Raw genomic sequence first — 21,146 nt, 5'->3', positions numbered from 1 at the left:
ACACTTGTAATTACCGTATCTCTTACGTGCTAATAAATCTCCCAAATTTGAATAAGGAAGCGCTCTATTCTTATAATGAATAGCATTCTTTGATGTAACGAGTTTAATTATTGTAAAATTGAGCATTTCTTTTAGGTAATTGTGGTTAAGCAAGCTGCTAATAAATATTTATAATTTTCGAGAATATTATAACTTAATTATAGCGGCTAGAGGAAGTAATAATTTTGGGTGTAATTATTACATCACGTTTATCAAAAGTGTAATGTAAATTTGCCAAGGTTTTACTTTTTAATGGTAATAAGTGGAGCTTTAAACGTTTCGATAGTCATGCAACATGATTTTTTACACTTTCGTTGCTCATAAACGCAGTGTGCTTGTTTGTGTCAATTTCCACCAAGGTTATTTGTCATCCAGTGACGACGTCATCGGCTGCTTGCAGTGTCTGAATATTTTTTTTCTTCCGGTTAAATAAAAGAAACTTCTGGTAATAAAAACTTAAAATCCTTTATTCTATATTTTCTAATAATAACATGAATAAACATACTCATCGAGCAAAAATAAAACGATTACAACGAAAGTGCAATCCGTACATGTACACATACATCCTCTCCTGGAACCCCCCGGTCACTCCTCCCTCCAGAGAATCGTCCAGCTCTGTCTATACAATCTACACGACACGTAAAAGCGCAAATAAATAACAGGTCCATAGCTATAGTACACTTTATATCACAATGTGGTCCCCCGCCCTCACACGTGGATGGTGTCCTCGTCCTCGGAGGGCGTCCGCCGCCCCCCGGATCCGGGCGAGCCGGGGTCGAGCGGCGCGTCGGGGCTGGGGGAGCGCGGGGACGGGCCCTCCGCGCTGGGACTGGAGTAGTAGCTGGAGAGCGTGCTCAGCGAGCTGCTGGCGGCGAGCGAGCCGAGGTGCGCGCTGGGCCCGGGGATGCCCAGGCCCATGCCGGGCGGGTAGAGGCGGTAAGGGAGGGGCTTCTGGAGGGTGGCGGCGGCGGCGGCCGCCGCCTGTCGGTAGTAGATGTCGGCGGCGCTGGGGGCGGCCGTGGGACCGGCGCTCTGTGGGGGGTACCAGCAGCCGTACGGGGGCGCGCCGTACAGGCGCTGGAAGGCGGCGTAGTTACCCGCCTCTGCGAGTAATTCGAGGCCGACGGCGGTCTGGCGCTTCCATTTCGTCCTGCAACAACAAAAAATTCTCAATTGCAAGTATTTTGAGTTTTTATTTTACGAATTTTAAAAGTTTTAAGATTTCGTTACATTCCTAAAACTTTGAATGTTTGGAAGACTGAAATTTTGAAGACTTTTTCCAAATAAATTTGATAGAAATGTCTGAAATTTTATAGAAACTGCGACCATAGAAATTCTAATATCCTAAATTTCCTTTAAAATCTGGAAATTCCCAAATCCGAAGTACTTTAGAAGTCCTAGAGATCACAAATACAAAAAATTTCGCAAAATTTTCACAGATAGCAGTTATCTTAGAAATTTCAAAAAGATTTCGACAAGTTCTAAGGTCTGATGAATCCAGATCATACAAATGTTGGACGAACTTCAAAAAATTCCGACGATTCTAGACATTCTTAGACCGTGATTTTTGGAAATGTAGGAATCCTAAATATCCTTCTAAATATTTAAGAGATTACTACAAAGATCCCATAGATCCAGATAATAGAAATCATGCACAGGCGTCCAAAAATTCCAGATATTTGTATTTAGATATCACTCCGGACATTCTAAGACTATGAAAATTTTGAAAATTTTGAAGATTCTGATGATCTTGAAGAACTAACGAAGATGAGAAAAAGGTTCTAAAATTTAGGATATGCTGCCACAGATTCAAAGATTACATAAATTCCTGTAATCCTTGAATTGTGATAGTTTCTCGAAATTTCTAAGGTTTTAGAGGGTCTCGACATATAAAGACTGTTAAGGTAGATATTTTGAAGATTTTTTCATATCCAGAAAGATTCCACAATACCTGTGATTTTTAACATTTAAAATTTTGTAAAAATGTCTGAAATTTTAGAGATTCTATAATCACAGACATTAAATATCTTTTGTGTTTTGGAAATTTTCAAATTCAAGTACAGAAATTCTCGAAATTGCGAAGGTAGGAAAGATTTTAGTTCTAATTATTTCCTAAGGTCCCACAGATTCAGGTTATAGAAATCATGGACCAACTTCCAAAAATTCTAACGATTCTAAAAATTCCACGCATTGTTAACGTTCTCGAGATCATTCTAGATGCTCTAGACATTCTAAGATTCTGAAAATTTTGAAGATCTTGAAGAAATGATGAAGATGAGCAGAAGAAAATTCTAGAAATCAAGATACAACAAATTTCAGACATTTCGGAAATTCCATAGAAATTTTCTAGAAATTCTAGAAATTCCGTTACCGCAAAAATCCTAAATATCCTTCAGATTTTGTACATTCTGAAATCCGAAGCATTCTAAATTCCTAGAGGAAAATTTCGCAGTTTTTTAAAGTTCTAATTATTTCAGCCCTTACTACGAGTTCGAAAGATCCTCAACTTACAAATCTTCGACAAGCTTACAAAAATTTTAAACCTTCAAAAAATTCTAGGCATTTCTGAGGAATTATAAAGTTTCTAGAAGTTCTAGATATTTTAGGACTCTAAAATTTTTAAAAATCTAGTCTAATCCAGATCATAGAAATCTAGAACAAGATTTCACAAATTCCAAAGATTTTAGATTTTCTACAAATGTCTGAGATTGTAGAGATTTTTAGAACATAAAGAGTGTTAAAGTAGAAATTCTGAAGACTTTTTCACATACTGAAAAATTCCAGAATTCTTGTGATTTTTAAGATTCAAAATATACCTCAGATTTTGAACATTCTCAAATTCGAAGTATATTCTAGAGCTGCTACAGATCATAAATAACGTAGATATTCTAAAACTTTCCAAGGTACAAAAAATTTCAGGCATTTCTGAATTTCCAGAGATATCAGCTATAGAAATTTCGGTTCTAACCACAGCTCCAATTCTATAGATCCAGAATATAAAAACCTTGAATAAGGTTCCAAAAAATTCCGAAGATTTTAAAAATTACAGGCATTTGTAAGAGTGCCTAGAGATCATCCTAGACATTCTATACATTCTAAGAGTCTGAAAATTTTCAAGAACCTGGAAAAGATTATGAAATTTATTTAGAAGATGCTCCCAGAGTTTCAAAGATTCCTGAAATCTTTGTATTCTTTGAATTCTAAAGGTTTATAGAAATCTCCGAGATTCTAGAGATTATTGAAACCTACAGGTTGTTAATGTAGATATTCTGAAAACTTTTTCACATACAGAAGTATTCCAGAATCGTAGTGATTTTTGAGATTCCAAATTTCTAAACATCTTTTGTGTTTTGAAAATTTTCAAATTCGAAATATTTTAAAGCTCCTAGAGATCACAAACAGTACAGAAATTCTAGAAATTGCCAAGGTAGGAACTATTTTGGTCCTAATTATTTACTAAGGTCCCACAGATTCAGGTCATAGAAATCATAGACCAGTTTTCAAAAATTCTAAAGATTCTAAAAATTACACGGATTTGTTAGCGTCATTAGAGATCGTTCTAGATGTTCTAGACATTCTAAGACTCTTGAGATTTTGAAGATCTTGAAGAGATGACGAAGACGAGAAGAAGAACATTCAAGTTCAAAGATTCCAGAAATCAAGATACAACAAATTTCAGGGATTTCGGATTTTCCGTAGAAATCAGCTGTTTTAGACATTAGAAATGGTACTCTGAAATTCTAAAGACCAGATGTCCTTGTGATCTTTGAGATCCAAAGTTTTCTGGGAATCTCAGAAATTTTAGAAATTCTGTGACTACAAAAATTCTAAAGTCCTTCAGATTTTGGGCATTTTGAAATCCGTAGCATTCTAAACCCTAGAGATCATAAAAAATATAGAAATTCTGAAAATTCCCAAGGTACGAAATTTCGCACTTTATTGAGTTTCCTGGGATACCAACTATCTTAGAAAATTTAAAATTCTAATTATTTTAGACTTTGCTATGAGTTCTAAATATCCAGAACATCGACGAATTTAGAACAAGATTTCAGAAATTCCAAAGATTTTAGACATTTCATCCATTCATTTTTAAGAGTGCTTAGAGATCATTTTAAACGTTCAAAGTTTCCGGAAATCCTTGTAATCCTGGAATTCTTATATTTTCTAGAAATGTCTGTGATTTTAGAGGTTTCTAGAACATAAAGATTGTTAAAGTAGATATTTTTGTGATTTTTAACACTCAAAATTTTCTAGAAATCTCCGAAATTATAGAGGCCATTGAAATTCCAAATATACATTTGTCAGAGAGCCTGGAGAGCATCCTAGATGTTCTATACATTCTTAAACAGGTTCTAAAATTTAGAAAGTTCTTCCGAAATTTCCAGGAATCTCTATAGTTGAACTCTAAAAGTTTATAGAATTATTTGAGAGATTCTTGAAACCTGCACGTGGTTAAGGTAGATAATATAGACATAAATCTCTGAAATTCTAGAATATCTTCCATGTTTTAGACATTCTCACATTCAAAGTGTTGTAGAGCTTCCAGAGATCATAAACAGTACAGAAATTCTAAAAACGACCAATTATTTCAGCGATTGCTAGTAGTAGATAAAGACCAAAGAAATATTGGACAAGCTTCTAAGAATTCCAAAAATTCTACACGTTATAGACATTCTAAAAAAATTTTGACGATCTTGAAGATTTTTGTTATACTTGAGATGCTAGATTTTCGACAAACGTTTGAAGTTACCAACATTAAGCGTACAGAGATATAAATATTGCAGAAATAGCAATCATAAAATTCCAGAGGTTATAGACCCCTGAAGATCTCGAATATTTTGAAAATTTTGAAAACTGTTGAAGATTTTTCCTAACTCTAAAAATTTGTACACCCAAGTTTACAATTTTCTACATGATCTAGACAATAGAAGATCCTGAAAAGTTTGTAGATTCTAAAGATCTTTAAGAGCTTGAATATTCCGAATTATGAAGATTTTTCTATACTTGTTTGACATTAAAAACTTCAAAAGTTCTAAATATTTTCTCAACGATTCCATAAATTCCGAAGTTCCTAAAAGTCAAAAATTCTAAAGATACACAAAATTCCAGGAATTCCATATATCCCAGAAGTTACTTAGATCATAAAGATGGTCAAAAACTTCCAGACATCCTGTGATTTTTGAGATTCTAAGTTTTCTAGAAGTCCCTTAGATTCTACTTTTTCAGTTTTTCGATTTTTAAAATTTTTGGATTTTTTGATGTTCATGTTATTAAAAAATGTGAGTGTGGTTTTTGTATTGGCGGCGGCGTGCACCGCCTCCAGCGGCGTTAATCTCTTCGGTCGTGTGAAGCGGGCAATTAGGGTTCCAGAGGGCTGCCAGCCCCAGCCCTTCGCGGCAAACTTGATTAAATACAAGCACGTTACGCCCACCCTATTACGATATGACTGTCACTTTCCACGCTAATCTCCTTATAATAACTTCTCCGTGGGAGTGGAGGAGGAACAACGAAGACGAAGAGGAAAGCGGAGTCGTAGCCGACACGTTCCCGAAATCAATCTCGAAAAAACCATAATTAGCTAAATGACTGTGTTCGGTTTTGCGGCAGATTTGCTAAAAACAAGTAATTTGCCAGTTCCGGCGCTCTAGTTTGGGCCGGTGATTCGGCACTTTTGCTGCGGTCGCTTTTTTTACGGGGTTATTATTGATTTAGGAAAATTAAAAAGCGCTTTGGTAAATTGGTGTTCTTGTTGAAAACCAATATTCTAATCTTTATGCTTGATCATTGTTTGAAGAAGGAATTACTAAGCATGGCTTCGGGTTCGGTGGAAGTTATTACGGAGCCACAAAAACGGAGAGGTGTGGGTTACCGAGAAGCGGAGGAATTTGATGGGGCGATGATGGCGTAAATGGAGTAATTGTAGAGTAGTCTTTTTCTTTTTGATTGCGTGACGTATTTTTAAAAATCCATACCTCCATTATTTACGGAAATTTTGTAAAACTGTCACAACTCTTTTTTTTTTAGTGGTTTTTGAAAAATCAATGTACGAGGCGCAGCCGAGGTTTCAGTCCCCCTCAGCTGATAATTCCGTAACAAGCGAACACAATTCCACATTCTCAGAAACAAGTGGATCGTTACAATTTTTTTAATGTAACGGTAACCCAACTCCACCATCACGTTATATGATCCTCGCTTTTAAATAGATTAAGTAACCTCGCATACAAGCAGCGACTTCTGTCATTAGAGTGTGACCATGTTTGGATAGAAGAAGCATGATTACATCAGCACTGGAGCGGAAATAACGCTAGTTTAACTTTATACCATTATCATTTTTCTCTATTTTGAAGCAAAGTAATTTATAGGCAGACACGACGGCACGCATTTCCACAAAAAGACAAATTTCGCCGCATTTACTACTGCTAGTTTAACGAAAAAAAAAAAAAAAATGTGCCCCGAACCCGCCATTAAGCTCTAAAACAAAGCATAATAGCACGCTCCGCAATGCTGTAATTTCGCAATATCATCCATCTACCTGCTCATTCCCATCAATCGGTCGAAATATGCATTACACAAAACCGTCGAAATCTACTGAAGCAGAACTCATCCAATTATCGAAATCACTGCTAGAAACGTTCAGTATAATTCGAGTATGTTCCTATTGTAGTTTCTCCTGCAGTTAATTACAGTAAAACCGCAATGTGAACATCTTGTGTATACGATTCAGAAGCGGGGCGAGCACGCAAGCATTATTAACTGGGACCGTTGCACCCCTCCTAGTCGTACGTTTGAATGGAGGGGTGGCCGATGACAATTTGAGGACTCGAAATTATGTTAATCGTGATTCCTTTCAGATGCGAAATTAATTATTTCGACTAATTTCGCGAGACGGTTTCGTGTAGTTTTATCTCCTAATAGTGTAGTAAAGGCAGGTATTCGAGAAATGTAGAAAATCCGGCTAAATAATGGTAATTTCATTCATATATTCGTGTAATAAACACGAATAAAAATGTTAAATGTTTTTTAATGATGGTGGAATACGTAACATTTCTTAATATCACAAAAGCGTGTTGCAAGTTGTATTTCTAGGGATAATTTACATGTAATTGCTGGAGTCGGCTAACATGGAGGTATGCGCGAATTTAGAACCGGTACTAGGCTATTCGATTAATATTTATGGAGCTCGTCTGTAATATACAGGGTGAGCAAAACTAGGTCTTGGCATAACATAGAAGAGTGCTTGAATTGTTAGGAAAAAGTTACGATTTGACGAGGTTGCTAAAGACAGAAAATAAATATTCAAAGTGGTTAAATTTATCAGAACATCTTCAACAGTAATTTGGCACAGTGGAATAGAAATATCAGAATTAGTGTTAAAAATGAGCTGATTTCGATTTATCTTTTTTTCAATTATTCAAATTTACGATTTCTCAATTTTTCGCTTTTTCGATTGTTCAATTTTTCCTTCGTTTTTTAATTTCTCCACTTGGAAAATTAACGATTTTACAAAATTTCGATTTTTCAATTTTCAAAACTTCCAATTTCTCTGATTTCTTAGTTTTCGGCAATTCAATCTTCCAACTTTTCAGTTTTTCGATTTTTCAATTTCCAAATTTTCAGTTTCTTGATATTGCGATTTCCCGATTTTTTCGATTTTTTGGTTTCTGGTTCATTGATTTTTGAATTTTTTTTTCGATTTTTCAGTTTTTCGAATTTCCAGTTTTTGAACTTTCCAATTTCTCCTTTTTTGTCTTTTTCGTTTTCGATTTTTAGATTTCTCTATCTTTCAATTATTCAAATTGTCATTTTTCAATTTTTTCGATTCTTCAATTGTTCGTTGTCAGCTTTTCGATTATACAAATTTTTGATTTTTAAACTATCAAATCTTGGAATTTGTATTTTTTCAGATCTTCGATTTTTCGATTGCGTTCTCTTAATTTTTCGACTATTGGATTTTCGGTTTTTTCACTTTTCGATTTTGATTTGTTTTTTCGAATTTTTGATTTTTAGATTTTTCGGTTTTTGGATTTTTCGATCATTTATTAGATGTTTAGATTTTTCAATTTTTATATTTTTAATTATTCCTTGTCTTTGTTTTTTAATTTACCCATTTTCCAGCTTTTCTATTTCTTAATAATTTATCGATTTTGTGATTAATCGATTTCTTAATTTTTCGACTTTTAAATCTTCCAAGTTTTCAGTTTATCGATTTTTGGATTTTTATTTTTTGGCTTTACGATTTCTGGAATTCTCAATTTTTCAAATTTTCGGCTTTTGTTTTTTCGTCTTCGATTTTTCGGTTTTTCAATTTTCAGATTTTTTAATATTCCAAATGTCGAAATATCAAAATTTGATTTTTATCTTCGATTATTCGTTGTCTCGGTTTTTTTATTTTCCCATTTCTCAACTTTTCTATTATACAAATTTTCGATTTTTCAATTTTTAAAGCTTACAATTTGTGGAATTTTTAATTTTCGGCCACTTTTCGCTTCATTGATTCTTAATTTTTTGACTTTTCGACTTTTTTACTTTTCGTTTTGTCGATTTTTCGATTATTAGATTTCTGGTTTACCAATTTTTCGATGTTCCAGTTTTTCGATTTTTCAATTTCTCGATCCTTCAAATTTTCGATTTTTATCTGTCTCGTCCTCGAGTTTTCGATTTCTCTATTTTTTAAGCATTCAAATTTTCAAAATTCGATTTTTTAGTTTACCTATTTTTGGATTTTTCGGTTTTTAAGTTTCTCGATTTTTCAATTTTTCGACTTTCCGAATTCTCGGTTTTTCGATTATTGTCTTTCTCGTTCTCAATTTTTCACTTTTTGATTTTTCGATTTTCCTGTTTTTCAGTTATTCAAATTTTCAATTCTTCACTTTTTCGATTATTCAATTATTCCTTGTCTGCGTTTTATAATTTTTCCATTTTCTAAATTTACGATTTTAGAAATTTTTATTTTTCGATTTTTATAGATTTCTTAATTTTTCGACTATTGGGTTTTTCAACTTCTCGTTTTTGCGATTTTTCGATGAGCTTTTCGTTTTTTGGATTTTTTTTTTAGATTTTTCAGTTTTTCAATTGTCCAATTTTTCGACGTTCCGATTTACCGATTTTTCGTGTTTTCGATTTCTGCCTTTCTCGGTCTTTCGCTTTCTTCATCTTTCAGTTATGTAACTTTTCGATTGTTCAATTATTCGTTGTCTCGGTTTTATATACAAAGTTTCGATTTTTTGGTTTTCAAACTTTACAGTTTCTCAAATTTTCAATTTTTTGATATTTCAGTTTCTCGACTTTTCGATTTTATGGTTGATTTTTTCGTTGTTTTGATTTTTAGATTTTCCAGTTTTTCGATTTTCAGATTTATCAATTTTCATATTTTTCAATTTTCAGAAAGTCGAAAAATCAAGATAATGGAAAATTTGATTTTTAGATTTTCCAGTTTTTCGATTTTTTTCGATTTATCATTTTTCGTATTTTTCAAATATTCGAAAAACTGCAAAACTTAAAAATTGGTAAATTGAGAAATTGAAATTGAATACAGAAAAATCTCAATTTTTTAGAGGATATGTCATTTGCCAAAATCCGTTTTATCCTATCAAATACGAGCCCCGCCCACCCACCCTCTATTTTCTTAAAGAGTATGCCATTTGCCAAAATCAGTCTTATCTTAGCAAGTACAAGCAATACTCACCTCCCCTATTTTCATTCTAACGACTAATTTGATTTTCGTTTAGTATTGTATTCATTGATATTGGATAAAATCGAAAGAAACGAAGCCGAAAATGACTTCTAGGTATCGAAATGTACATGAAAATCTCTTCAACTAATTTTTGGTTGAAAACGTCAAAAATGTTAAAATCAGTATTATCTTATCAAATACTAGCCCCGCCCACCCACCCTCTATTTCCTTGGAAGGTATGCCATTTGTCAAAATCATTCTCATTTTAGCAAGTACTAGTCCCGCCCACCGGCCCTCTTTACATCCTAACGACTAATTTTATTTCTGTTCAGTATGGCTAAAATCTGATCATTTCATTCAGATCGGATAAAATCAATCACTGAAAAGAAGACAGGGCGGGTGGGCGGGGCTAATTATGTTCTTCAGTCGAGTAGAAGTGGAAATTAATATCTATCAAATCTTGGATGTGAAAAAACTAAAAAAAACGCCAATCACTAAAAATAGCTGTATTTCAATTGGCGATTTTGAACAAACGATAGGAGTTTTCGAAGAAACGAAGCTGAAAATGACTTCTAGATATTTAAATCTACAAGAAAATGTCTTCATTAATTTTCGGAAATAGTTCAAAAACGGTCGAAAATGCCAAAAGTGCTAAAATCAGTCTTATCTTATCAAATACTAGTCCCGCCCACTCACTCTTTATTTTTTTAGAGGACATGGCATTTGCCAAAATCCGTGTTATCTTATCAAGTACTAGTCCCGCCCACCCACAATCAATTTTCTTAGGCGATATTATTTGCCAAAATCCGTCTTATCCTATCAAATACTAGCCCCGCACTTTATTTTCTTAAAAATTATTAAGAATTACCCAAGAAACGAAGCCGAAAATGGCTTCTAGATAGTCAAATCTACAAGAAAATGTCTTCAATTAATTTTCGGAAATAGTTGAAAAATGGTCAAAAATGTCAAAAGTGCCAAATTAGTCTTATCTCATCAAGTACTAGCCCCGCCCACCCACCCTCCATTTTCTTAGACGATGTCATTTGCCAAAATTAGTCTTATCCTATCAAATACTAGCCCCGCCCACCCACCCTTTATTTTCTTGGAATTTATCTCATTTGCCAAAATCAGTCTTATCTTATCAAATACTAGCCCCGCCCAGCCACCCTCTATTTTCTTAGAGGGTATGTTATTTGCCAAAAACAGTCTCATCTTAGCAAGTATTAGCCCCGCCCACCTCCTCTACTCTCATTCTAACGATTAATTTTATTTCCGTTTAATATAAATAAGATCATTCATTTTATTGAGATTGGATAAAATCAATCACTGAAAATAGACAGGGTGGGTGGGCGGGGCTAATTATGTTCTTCAGTCGGGTGGGAGTGGAAACTAATAATAGATAGAATCTAGGATGTGGAAAAACTACAAAAAGCGCTAATCTCTAAAAATAGCTGTATTTGGAAATAGTTGAAAAATGGTCGAAAACGATGAAAGTGCCAAAATCAGTTTTATCTTATCAAATACTAGCCCCGCCCACCCACCCTCTATTTTCTTAGAGGGTATGTCATTTGCCAAAATGAGTCTTATCTGGTCAAATACTGTCAATTGGTGTGTTTGCTTTTGAAAGAATTTGAAATAATTTCGGAAATCCTTGCTTTTTCGATTTTGCAATTTTTCGATTTTTCAAATATGTATTAGATTTTTTTAATTCTTCAGTTTTTCGACGTTTCAATTTTACAGTTTAAAAAACATAGCCACTAGCACTTCTTCAGATGCGACTGATCTTAGCAAATGACATACCCTCTAAGAAAATAAAGGGCGGGTGGGTGGGGCTAGCATTTGTTAAGATTGATTCTGGCAAATAATATACCCTTTCAGAAAATAGAGGGCGGGTGGGCGGGGCTTGTACTTGCTAAGATAAGACTGATTTTCGCAATAATATACCATTTACGAAAACAGAGGACTGGTGGGCGGGGCTAAGATAAGACTGATTTTGGCCAATGATATACCCTCTAAAAAAATAAAGGGCGGGTGGGTGGGGCTAGTATTTGCTAAGAGAAGACTGAACAATATCAATAGTAGTCACTCTCCTATCTCCATTTCACTGATTTATTTTATTTACTGTCTTATATTACCAAGTACTAGCCCCGCCCACCCTCCCTCTATTTTCTTAAAGAGTATGTCATTTGCCAAAATCAGTCTTATCTTAGCAAGTACAAGTAATACTCACCTCCCCTATTTTCATTCTAACGACTAATTTGATTTTTGTTTAGCATAGTATTAATTGATATTGGATAAAATCAATCACTGAAAAGAAGACAGGGCGGGTGGGCGGGGCTAATTATGTTCTTCAGTCGAGTAGAAGTGGAAATTAATATCTATCAAATCTAGGATGTGAAAAAACTAAAAAAAAAGCGCCAATCTCTAAAAATAGCTGTATTTAAATTGGCGATTTTGAACAAAGGATAGGAGTTTTCGAAGAAACGAAGCTGAAAATGACTTCTAGATATTGAAATCTACGAGAAAATGTCTTCAGTTAATTTTTGGAAATGGCTGAAAAATGTTCGAAAATGATGAAAGTGCCAAAATCAGTTTTATCTTATCAAATACTAGCCCCGCCCACCCACCCTCTATTTTCTTAGAAGGTATGTGATTTCCCAAAATCAGTCTTATCTGGTCAAATACTGTCAATTGGTGTGTTTGCTTTTGAAAAAATTTGAAATAATTTCTGAAATCCTTGCTGCTTTTATTTTGGGAAAGTTTCAAGAAATGTTGAGGTCCCTAGTGTCTTTTTACTTCCTGAGTATAAGCTAAGGAAGTATTGTATTTGAGTCCATTGAACGACTGGTTAATTTTCTGTTTTCTCGACGTTTCATGGCCCCTAGAGTACAAAAAAGTAGTTCTTTGCTTTTGTCTGTATGTCTGGCTTTCATCTGTCCGGATTTTTAATAGACAGAAAGTCTAGGAAACTGCTGGACAGATTGTTACCAAATTTTATAATTATGTTATGAATAATAAAATTGATGACGGCATCTCCAAAATTTACAGTAGTAAATATAATTTTAGTTTTATAAAATAACATATCCGTAGATAGAGATCTTTATTTTGTAAGAAGCCAACTAGACGGCCAGATTCAAAATACGGTGCTTTTATATGTGTTTTCGGTCTCACACTTTTCGAACGAAACGTTTCTGTCCAAAGACATCACAATGATCACGAAAAAATTGGTCTTATAAAATTTGACAACAATAGGTCCAGTAGTTTAGCTAACGCTCAGGACGTGTTAACAAACTGCCCCCCGGGTGTCAACACACTCTCTCCCAAAACCACTTTCTCCTAATCCCCCCGCCGCGAAAATCTGAAAGTATAATCCGCCCCAGCCCTACCAACCCCGCGTGTCCATTTACCAAAGCAATAATTACAGCTTTCGATAAGAAAAACAGTCGCCGGCGATTTCGGTCAAGGCACATTAATAACTTGACGCCCTTAATGCGACTCGACTACAGTACAAATTTCAGTAAACGAAGCAGTCGATAACATCTCGACGTTTCGTGATCCGTGCTGAAACCAAGGCTCCGTTGGTCTGCATAAATGCACGATTTACGCCACCGAATTCGGCCTTATCCACGCCGAGATAAGGGCCACTTTCGGCCTAATCCGGCCGTAATCGCATGCCACGCAACGCGAAGCAATTAGGCCTAATTTCCAGCGAGTGCACGATGGCGCACCGAGGACTCCGCGGACAGCGCAATTAGGGCAATTATGGCCGCAGAGGCGGATTAGGCGAGATTTGCCGCCGCCTATCGGCTATCGGAAAGTGGGATGACTTGGCTTGTCGATCGCCCGATAATGAGTAATCCGGGCGGCGGCTCACTAATATGTAATGTTATTAACAGACGCGGGCGGCTGTGAGACTCTCAGTCTTCTGCTGGTAATTGTTTGTCGGCGCCTGCATGCCACGTCAGCACTTTTGGGCCACAATTAGGTGACTAAATGGTTTTAAACAACTGTTGCGGGAGAAGATCTCAGGGTGGAGGAAAAAAAATTCTTAAAGAACTTTATAGTGATTTTGTATATATTTTTATAAAATACGATACTCCTACACATGTGGGTTATGAATCCGAGTTGAGTTTTTACTCTAGACATCCGTATTGTTGGGAAAAAATTCAAAATTGTCTACGAAGCAGCTGGACCCACTGTTGTCAAATTTTATATTTATGTTTTTATCGTCCATTTTGGCCTTTTTTGGCCTCCAGTGGTCATGTTTGCGTTTTGGCCTAAAATGTTTACACAGTCGAGCCGCTCCACCTAAAAACAACAACCTCAGCCTCTTCGGCGTAAAACAGTTCGGCGAATATTTACTTTGTGGATGGGCAAGAACCGGCATAACTAATGTACCCAATAGCTTTTAAGCAGGCATGAGAATTCGGCTTTTGTTGGCCGGACAAAATGCCAGTCAGTGCGGACAGCGTACGCCAGCAGCAAGAAATCTATTTATTTTAAATATGGCTTTTTTCGTGACGCTACACTTTTCATTGATATGCTATTAAAATTTATCAACGCTCACGGAACGTCGAGAAAAAGCGCGCACTGTTTAAACAACAATTTTCTACCACTACGCTTGTAAACGTCCATTGGACGCGATGGGTTTTTGAGCGCCGCACTCCATTCTTCCATGTCAATGTACCTCTAAGCAAATTCGTTCCGAGGATGCCCTTTTTGTGGGGCTTACACGGAATTGGTGATGGTGAATCATGGGCAATGGACCGGGTAAAAGGAAGGTTTTTAGTGGGAGAGCATAGGATGCATGGTCGAGTGGTGGCAGGGTCGCGATTTTTGGGTGACATGGTCAAAACACGTATGTTACTCGACCGCCGACAAACGTCTAAAGCAGTGTCCCACATTGATGTATATTTAACACTAATTTTCGAAATTATTTTATTCATGGGAAAAAATTCGTGCTGGATAAACGTTGTTTGATCCTTCTTTTCTCCAGGTAGCTAAAGTCGTTTGTGAAACAATTTAAAATAAAAAAGCAATCAACTTTTTACCCAGTCACTACGAGCCATCGTTTAACGCTAATTCTTACAGAGCTTCGACCGACACTCTTTCTTGTCCACTTCGGAATATCGAGCTAAGTACATATTTTTTTAGAAACTTATTGTCTGAATCAGCAAAAACATTAAAAAAATGTGTAAACGTATTTTTCAAACCCATCTTTTTAGGAATTAGTTGAAAATATTAAGAGGACTTTAAAATAATATGAACAGATTTTCAGAGAACATTTTAAAAGGACCTCTTCTTTATTTTGAAATTAAAAAAATGGGCAAGTAGTTTCCATGAAAATTATATCTCATAGTCTTCACTTAAAAGTGAAATCAGAATATACACCTAAATAAAAATATGTTATATCTACGAAAAGATAAAAGGATTTAAAAACTTTCATAGAAAAACTATCATAAAGAAGTAGATTTAACTTAAAAACGAAAACCGACTGGTGTTTGGTTTTTGAAATAATTTGAAACAATATCGGAAATCCTTTGATTTTTGTTAAATATAAAAGTATTTTGGGTCCTTTGTGTCTTTTTTTACCGAATTGAAACGAGGTCCCTTGGTCTGTTCATTTTTGAAAAAATTAGAAATAATCTCGGAAATCCAGACTGTTTACACTAAAAAAAATTGAAATTTTGGAAATGTTTCTAGAAATCTTGGGATGCCTTGCGTTTCACACCAAAGGTCCCCGAGATTCTTTTAAATTCTTTTTTTTTTCATTTCGTAGAAAAATCCTACCACTTTTCCAGAATCGCCAATTGAAATGTTGGAAATTATGGGACTTTTTAAAAAGTTGGAGGTTCCAGCCGGATATTTCCAACATTTTGCTCCGGGACCATAAAAACGCTATATTTTTCAAATCAGCACGTTGGAATCTATATCCCGGAACTTTTTGTCGATTTGGGGGAACGGAGAAGATTAGGGTAAATGTGTACAAGAGTGCGAATATGTATAAGAGTACGCACTCATGATTTCTGCTTATTAGTGCCATCTGGGTAAGATGAAGTTATACCAATCAGAATTTAATGCTAAACCTGAGATAAAGGTGCAAAAGTGACCTGAATATAGTTTATAGTTTGGTCGTACTAACGATTTTATGTTCACACGTTGTGTGGATGTAATTTTTATCGCTCATAGTTTTAGTTTTTTTGTAAAGTACGTACCAGTTTTTTTATTTTACAGTAATAATTTTCATTAGTTGTAACTTTTAAGGTCTCGTTATACACTAACACTTTTATACTTTCTATCCATCAAAAGCTTTTAACTTTGAAAACATTAGGTTATGTACAAATGTACAAGAGTGCGCAGCGAGGTATTGTATAAGAGTGCGCACTGCTTGCACTACGTAGTCTAATAGTCTTGGAGATACATATCATACGATAATGAATTATTTAACTATACTACTTTGTACTGCTTCTGAAGTTGTGTGGTGGTGGTTATGGTGATTTTTTTTAATTTTTACTTCCTGAGCGTGTTGTAATCGAGTCTGTCGACCGACTCTCTATTTTTACGTTTTCTCGACTTTTTAAGACCCCTAGAGTACGTAGAAATAGGTATCCCGTTTTATGTGTAGTCTGTGGTCACTTATTCCCATTTATTTTCACCTTATAAAGAAATATTTTTTTATAAAATGTAATGCGCACTCATAAGCATTCAAATGCGCACTCTTGTGCAATGAACTGTCTAAGAGTGCGCATTTACACATCTTGACAAAAATTGAAATTACTTTTAAAATATAGTGGTCTTGAGACGTACAATTAAATATATCTGATCTCCAAACATGTATATAACGAACCCATATCATAAAATTTGTCTATCCAAAAAAATTAAAAAGTTATTGACAGTTTTACACTAAGTGCGTACTCTTGTACACATTTACCCTATGTTTCATTACTATTTACCATGCTTACGATAATCTTAAAACTTTTACGACATCGCGAACCATTGGGTTTTCCCTTAACACGGATTCATAAACCACAAGTGCAGCAGTATGTTTTTTTATAAAATTTAAATCACATTTACGATTATAAATTTTGGAGATGCCGTCATCAATTTTGTTGTTAATAACATAAATATACAATTTAGCAACAATCTGTCCAGCAGTTTCGTAGATCTTCTGTCTAATAGCGAAAGATCTAATTTTTCGTACTCTAGAGGCCATGAAACGTCGAGAAAAAGAAAAGTAACCAGTCGTTCAATGGACTCAATTACAATACTTCCTTACCTTGTACTCAGGAAGTAAAAAAAATTCTTGAAACTCTCCCAAAGTAAAAACAACAAGGATTTCCTACATTATTTCAGTTTCTTTCAAAAGCAAACACACCAATTTGATAGTATTTGATAAGATAAGACTGATTTTGGCAAATGACATCCACGAAAAAAAACAGACGGCGGGTGGGTGGGGCTAGTCTTTGATAAGATAAGACTGACTTTGACAAATGAAATACTCTCTAAGAAAGTAGAGGGTGGGTGGGCGGGGCTAGTATTTGATAAGATAAGACTGATTTTGGCACTTTTGACATTTTCGACAATTTTTCAATTATTTCCGAAAATTAATTGAACACATTTTCCTGTAGATTTCAATATCAAGAAGTCATTTTCGGCTTCGTTTCTTCGAAAACTCCTACCGTTGTTCCAAAATCGCGAATTAAAATACAGCTATTTCTAGAGATTAGTGCTTTTTTTAGTTTTTCTCTTTTTAGTGGTTGATTTAATCCAATCTCAATGAAATGAATAATCTTATACTAAACGGAAATAAACTTAGTCGTTAAAATGAAAATAGGGGAGATGGGCGGTGCTAGTACTTGCCAAGATAAGACTCATTTTGGCAAATGAAATACTTTCTAAGAAAATAGAGGGTGGGTGGGCGGGGCTAGTATTTGATAGGATAAAACGGATTTTGGCAAATAACAAACCCTCTAAGAAAATAGAGGGTGGGTGGGCAGGGCAAGTATTTGATAAGATAAAATTGATTTTGGCAAATGACATATCCTCTAAAAAATTGAGATTTTTTTGTATTCAATCAAAAACAAAACAGCATCAATAGCCCATGTGGTTCATAACAATTTGGTTAAAAATAAACCAGCGAAACCGTTGAGATTCTTTTAAATTCTTAAAAAAAAGAAAGTCGAACCTCAAGATTTATTGAATTACCTACATATTTTCAAAATAAAAACAGTAAGGATTTCCAAGATTACTTCAAATTGTTTCAAAAACAAATACAAGGGGTTTCCGAAAAATTAAGAAAACGCAATCGAAAAATCGAAAACTTGAAAGATCGAAAAGTCGAAAAATTAAGAAATCGATAAGTCGAAAAATCGAAGATGTGAAAAAATGCAAATTCGAAGATTTGATAGTTTAAAAATCAAAAATTTGTATAATCGAAAAGCTGAAAAATGGAAAAATTAAAAAACCTATACAACGAACACTTGAAGAATCGAAAAAATTGGAAAATGACAATTTGAATAATTGAAAAATAGAGAAATCTAAAAATCGAAAACGAAAAAGACAAAAATGGAGAAATTGGAAAGCTCAAAAACTGGAAATTCGAAAAACTGAAAAATCGAAAAAAAAATTCAAAAATCAATGAACCAGAAATCAAAAAATCGAAAAAATCGAAAAAATCGAGAAATCGCAAAATCAAGAAACTGAAAATTTGGAAATTGAAAAATCGAAAAACTGAAAAGTTGGAAGACTGAATTGCCGAAAACTAAGAAATCGGAGAAAGTGGAAGTTTTGAAAATTGAAAAATCGAAATTTTGTAAAATCGTAAATTTTCGAAGTGGAAAGATTAAAAAACGAAGGAAAAATTGAACAATCGAAAAAGCGAAAAATTGAGAAATCGTAAATTTGAATAATTGAAAAAATTGGTCTAAAGAGTTTAGACAGTACTTCCCTCGCTGTCGGAAACTTGACGACTGCATGGCTATTGTGTTTTTTTTCATTACACTTTTGTAGTGGGAATTTAAAATTGCGATGACGTCATCAACATTTTTGCAAGGACACGGATATCAGTTGGGATAGATGTAGTGTAATACTAAGAATAAAATTATTGTATTCCCAAATTTTCGGGAAAATGAATTGGGTCGTTTTGAATATTGATTTTTTATAATCAATAAAATAACGAAACAATTTACTCACGTATACGGCAACTGAAAATCGTTTATGTATAAACATTCTTAATTTAAGATGACAAGCGTAACAGCATACGTGAGAGCCAAACAGAGAAACTGTAAACAAAACGACCATCGGTTTTATTGCTTCGCTTATTATATAAAACATTCGGGTTTTATTTTAATTCTTGACGGTGAAATTCAGAATTGGTTGATTATAAACATGTCTATTTCACATTCGCGGAACCAAGTGAACAAATGCAGGTCTGTAATGTTAAAGTCGATGTAAATAAGCGTGCTACCCTTATGTTTCAACCGAGTTTTTCCTTTAACAAATTTTGTGTCTACCAAATTGGGTTGGTTGGGGTGTAATACTAATAATAAGTGTTGCCTTTAATTTAATCAATAAAATAAATTGACTTCATTAATTTTTTTGAACCACCTCTTAAGAAAATCTAAAAAATATGAATGGAATGATAAATCACAAGTACAGACTCATCATATTTTGTACATTTTAGATACGATTTATTCGGCAAACTTTTGAGCTGACGTCATCAGTTTTTTGTAGAAGATAACCAAATATATTTTGACTAAAAATTTATTATGCTCTTTATAACCTTAAAACATCTGCAAGATTTCAAAGCATTCGGTTTTGTAGTTCCTGATTAAATCAATAAAATAAATTTACGCATTCATTAATTTTTTTGAGTCACCCTGTATATGCAAATCGAAAAAATTTGAATGGAATTATAAATCACAAGAAGAGACTCACCATATTTTGTACATTTTAGATAGGATTTTTTCAGCAAAATTTTGTGGTGACATCATAAATTTTTTAGGGGGGACGACCAAATGCGTTTTGATCAAAAATTTACCATGCTTATGATAATTTTAAAATATCTTCAAGATTTCGAAGCATTCGGTTTTGTAGTTCCTGAGTAAATCAGTAAAATAAATTTACGCTTCCATTTATTTTCTTGAATCACCCTGTATATGCAAATCCAAAAAATATGAATGGAGTGATAGATCACAAGTACAGACTGATCATATTTTGTACATTTTAGATATGATTTATTCGGCAAATTTTCGAGCTGACGTCATCAAGTTTTTGGAGGGGATAAGCAAATATATTTTGACTAAACATTTATTATGCTCTTTATAACCTTAAAACATCTGCAAGATGTCAGAGCATTCCGTTTTGTAGTTCCTGATTAAATCAATAAAATATATTTACGCATTCATTAATTTTTTTGAGTCACTCTGTATATGCAAATCCAAAAAATATGAATGGAGTGATAAATGACAAGTACAGGCTCATCATATTTTGTACATTTTAGATATGATTTATTCGGCAAACTTTCGAGCTGACGTCATCAAGTTTTTGGAGGGGATAAGCAAATATATTTTGACTAAACATTTATTATGCTCTTTATGACCTTAAAACATTTGCAAGATTTCAGAGCATTCGGTTTTGTAGTTCCTGATTAAATCAATAAAATATATTTACGCATTCATTAATTTTTTTGAGTCACCCTGTATATGCAAATCCAAAAAATATGAATGGAGTGATAGATCACAAGTACAGACTCATCATATTTTGTACATTTTAGATATGATTTATTCCACAAACTTTTGAGCTGACGTCATCAAGTTTTTGGAGGGGATAAGCAAATATTTTTTGACTAAAGATTTATGATGCTCTTTATAGCTTTAAAACATCTGCAACATTTCAAAGCATTCTGGTTAGCAGATTAAAAATTAAATTTCAAAATGTTGTTTTATAATTTTGATTTTTTTTTCAAAAATCTGGACGTTTCTGGTGAAAAGTCGATTCAGAGTTGTAAACTACATGTGTAGGACTATGTTATTTTATACAATTGAAAACCCATTTACTATGTACAATTTTGAAGTGACGTCATCGCATTAGTGGTGGGGATGATTAGACAAATTTTGGTTAGCGTTTTACCATCTACATGATATTCTTAATATAAGTACAAAATTTCACAACAATCGGTCGAGTACTTTCGGAGATTATCTGTCTAATAAAAATCCGGGACAACAGACGGACAGACGGACGGACAGACGGACAGACGGACAGACGGACAGACGGACAGACAAACGGAAATGGGAGACCTATTTCTTCGTCTTCTAGGGGTCATGAAAGATCGAGAAAACGTAAAAGTAGAGAGTCGGCCGACGGACTCGATTACAATACTTCCTTTGCTTACGCTCGGGAAGTAAAAAGATAAATCGAAAAAATTCAATAATCA

The 21,146-nt window shown here is 34.3% G+C and overlaps 1 protein-coding gene across 1 annotated transcript in view; it reads right to left on the bottom strand.

Moving 5' to 3' along the window:
- Positions 1-488: 488 nt before the first annotated feature.
- Positions 489-21,146, bottom strand: part of LOC135124895 (homeobox protein B-H1-like) — a 69,245-nt gene continuing 48,587 nt past the window's right edge. Inside the window, exon 3 of the mRNA XM_064050112.1 lies at positions 489-1,189. Coding sequence (XP_063906182.1) covers positions 748-1,189 — 442 coding nt within the window. The 3' untranslated portion in view covers positions 489-747. The remainder of the gene's footprint in view (positions 1,190-21,146) is intronic.

Source organism: Zophobas morio, unplaced genomic scaffold (genome assembly GCF_036711695.1).
Source record: "Zophobas morio isolate AGI-343-1 ecotype UQ-CSIRO unplaced genomic scaffold, CSIRO_AGI_Zmor_V1 ptg000008l, whole genome shotgun sequence".
Taxonomy (NCBI): Eukaryota; Metazoa; Arthropoda; class Insecta; order Coleoptera; family Tenebrionidae; genus Zophobas; species Zophobas morio.
The sequence above is the reverse complement of the archived record's forward strand: the minus strand, read 5'-3'. Positions and strand labels throughout refer to the sequence as shown.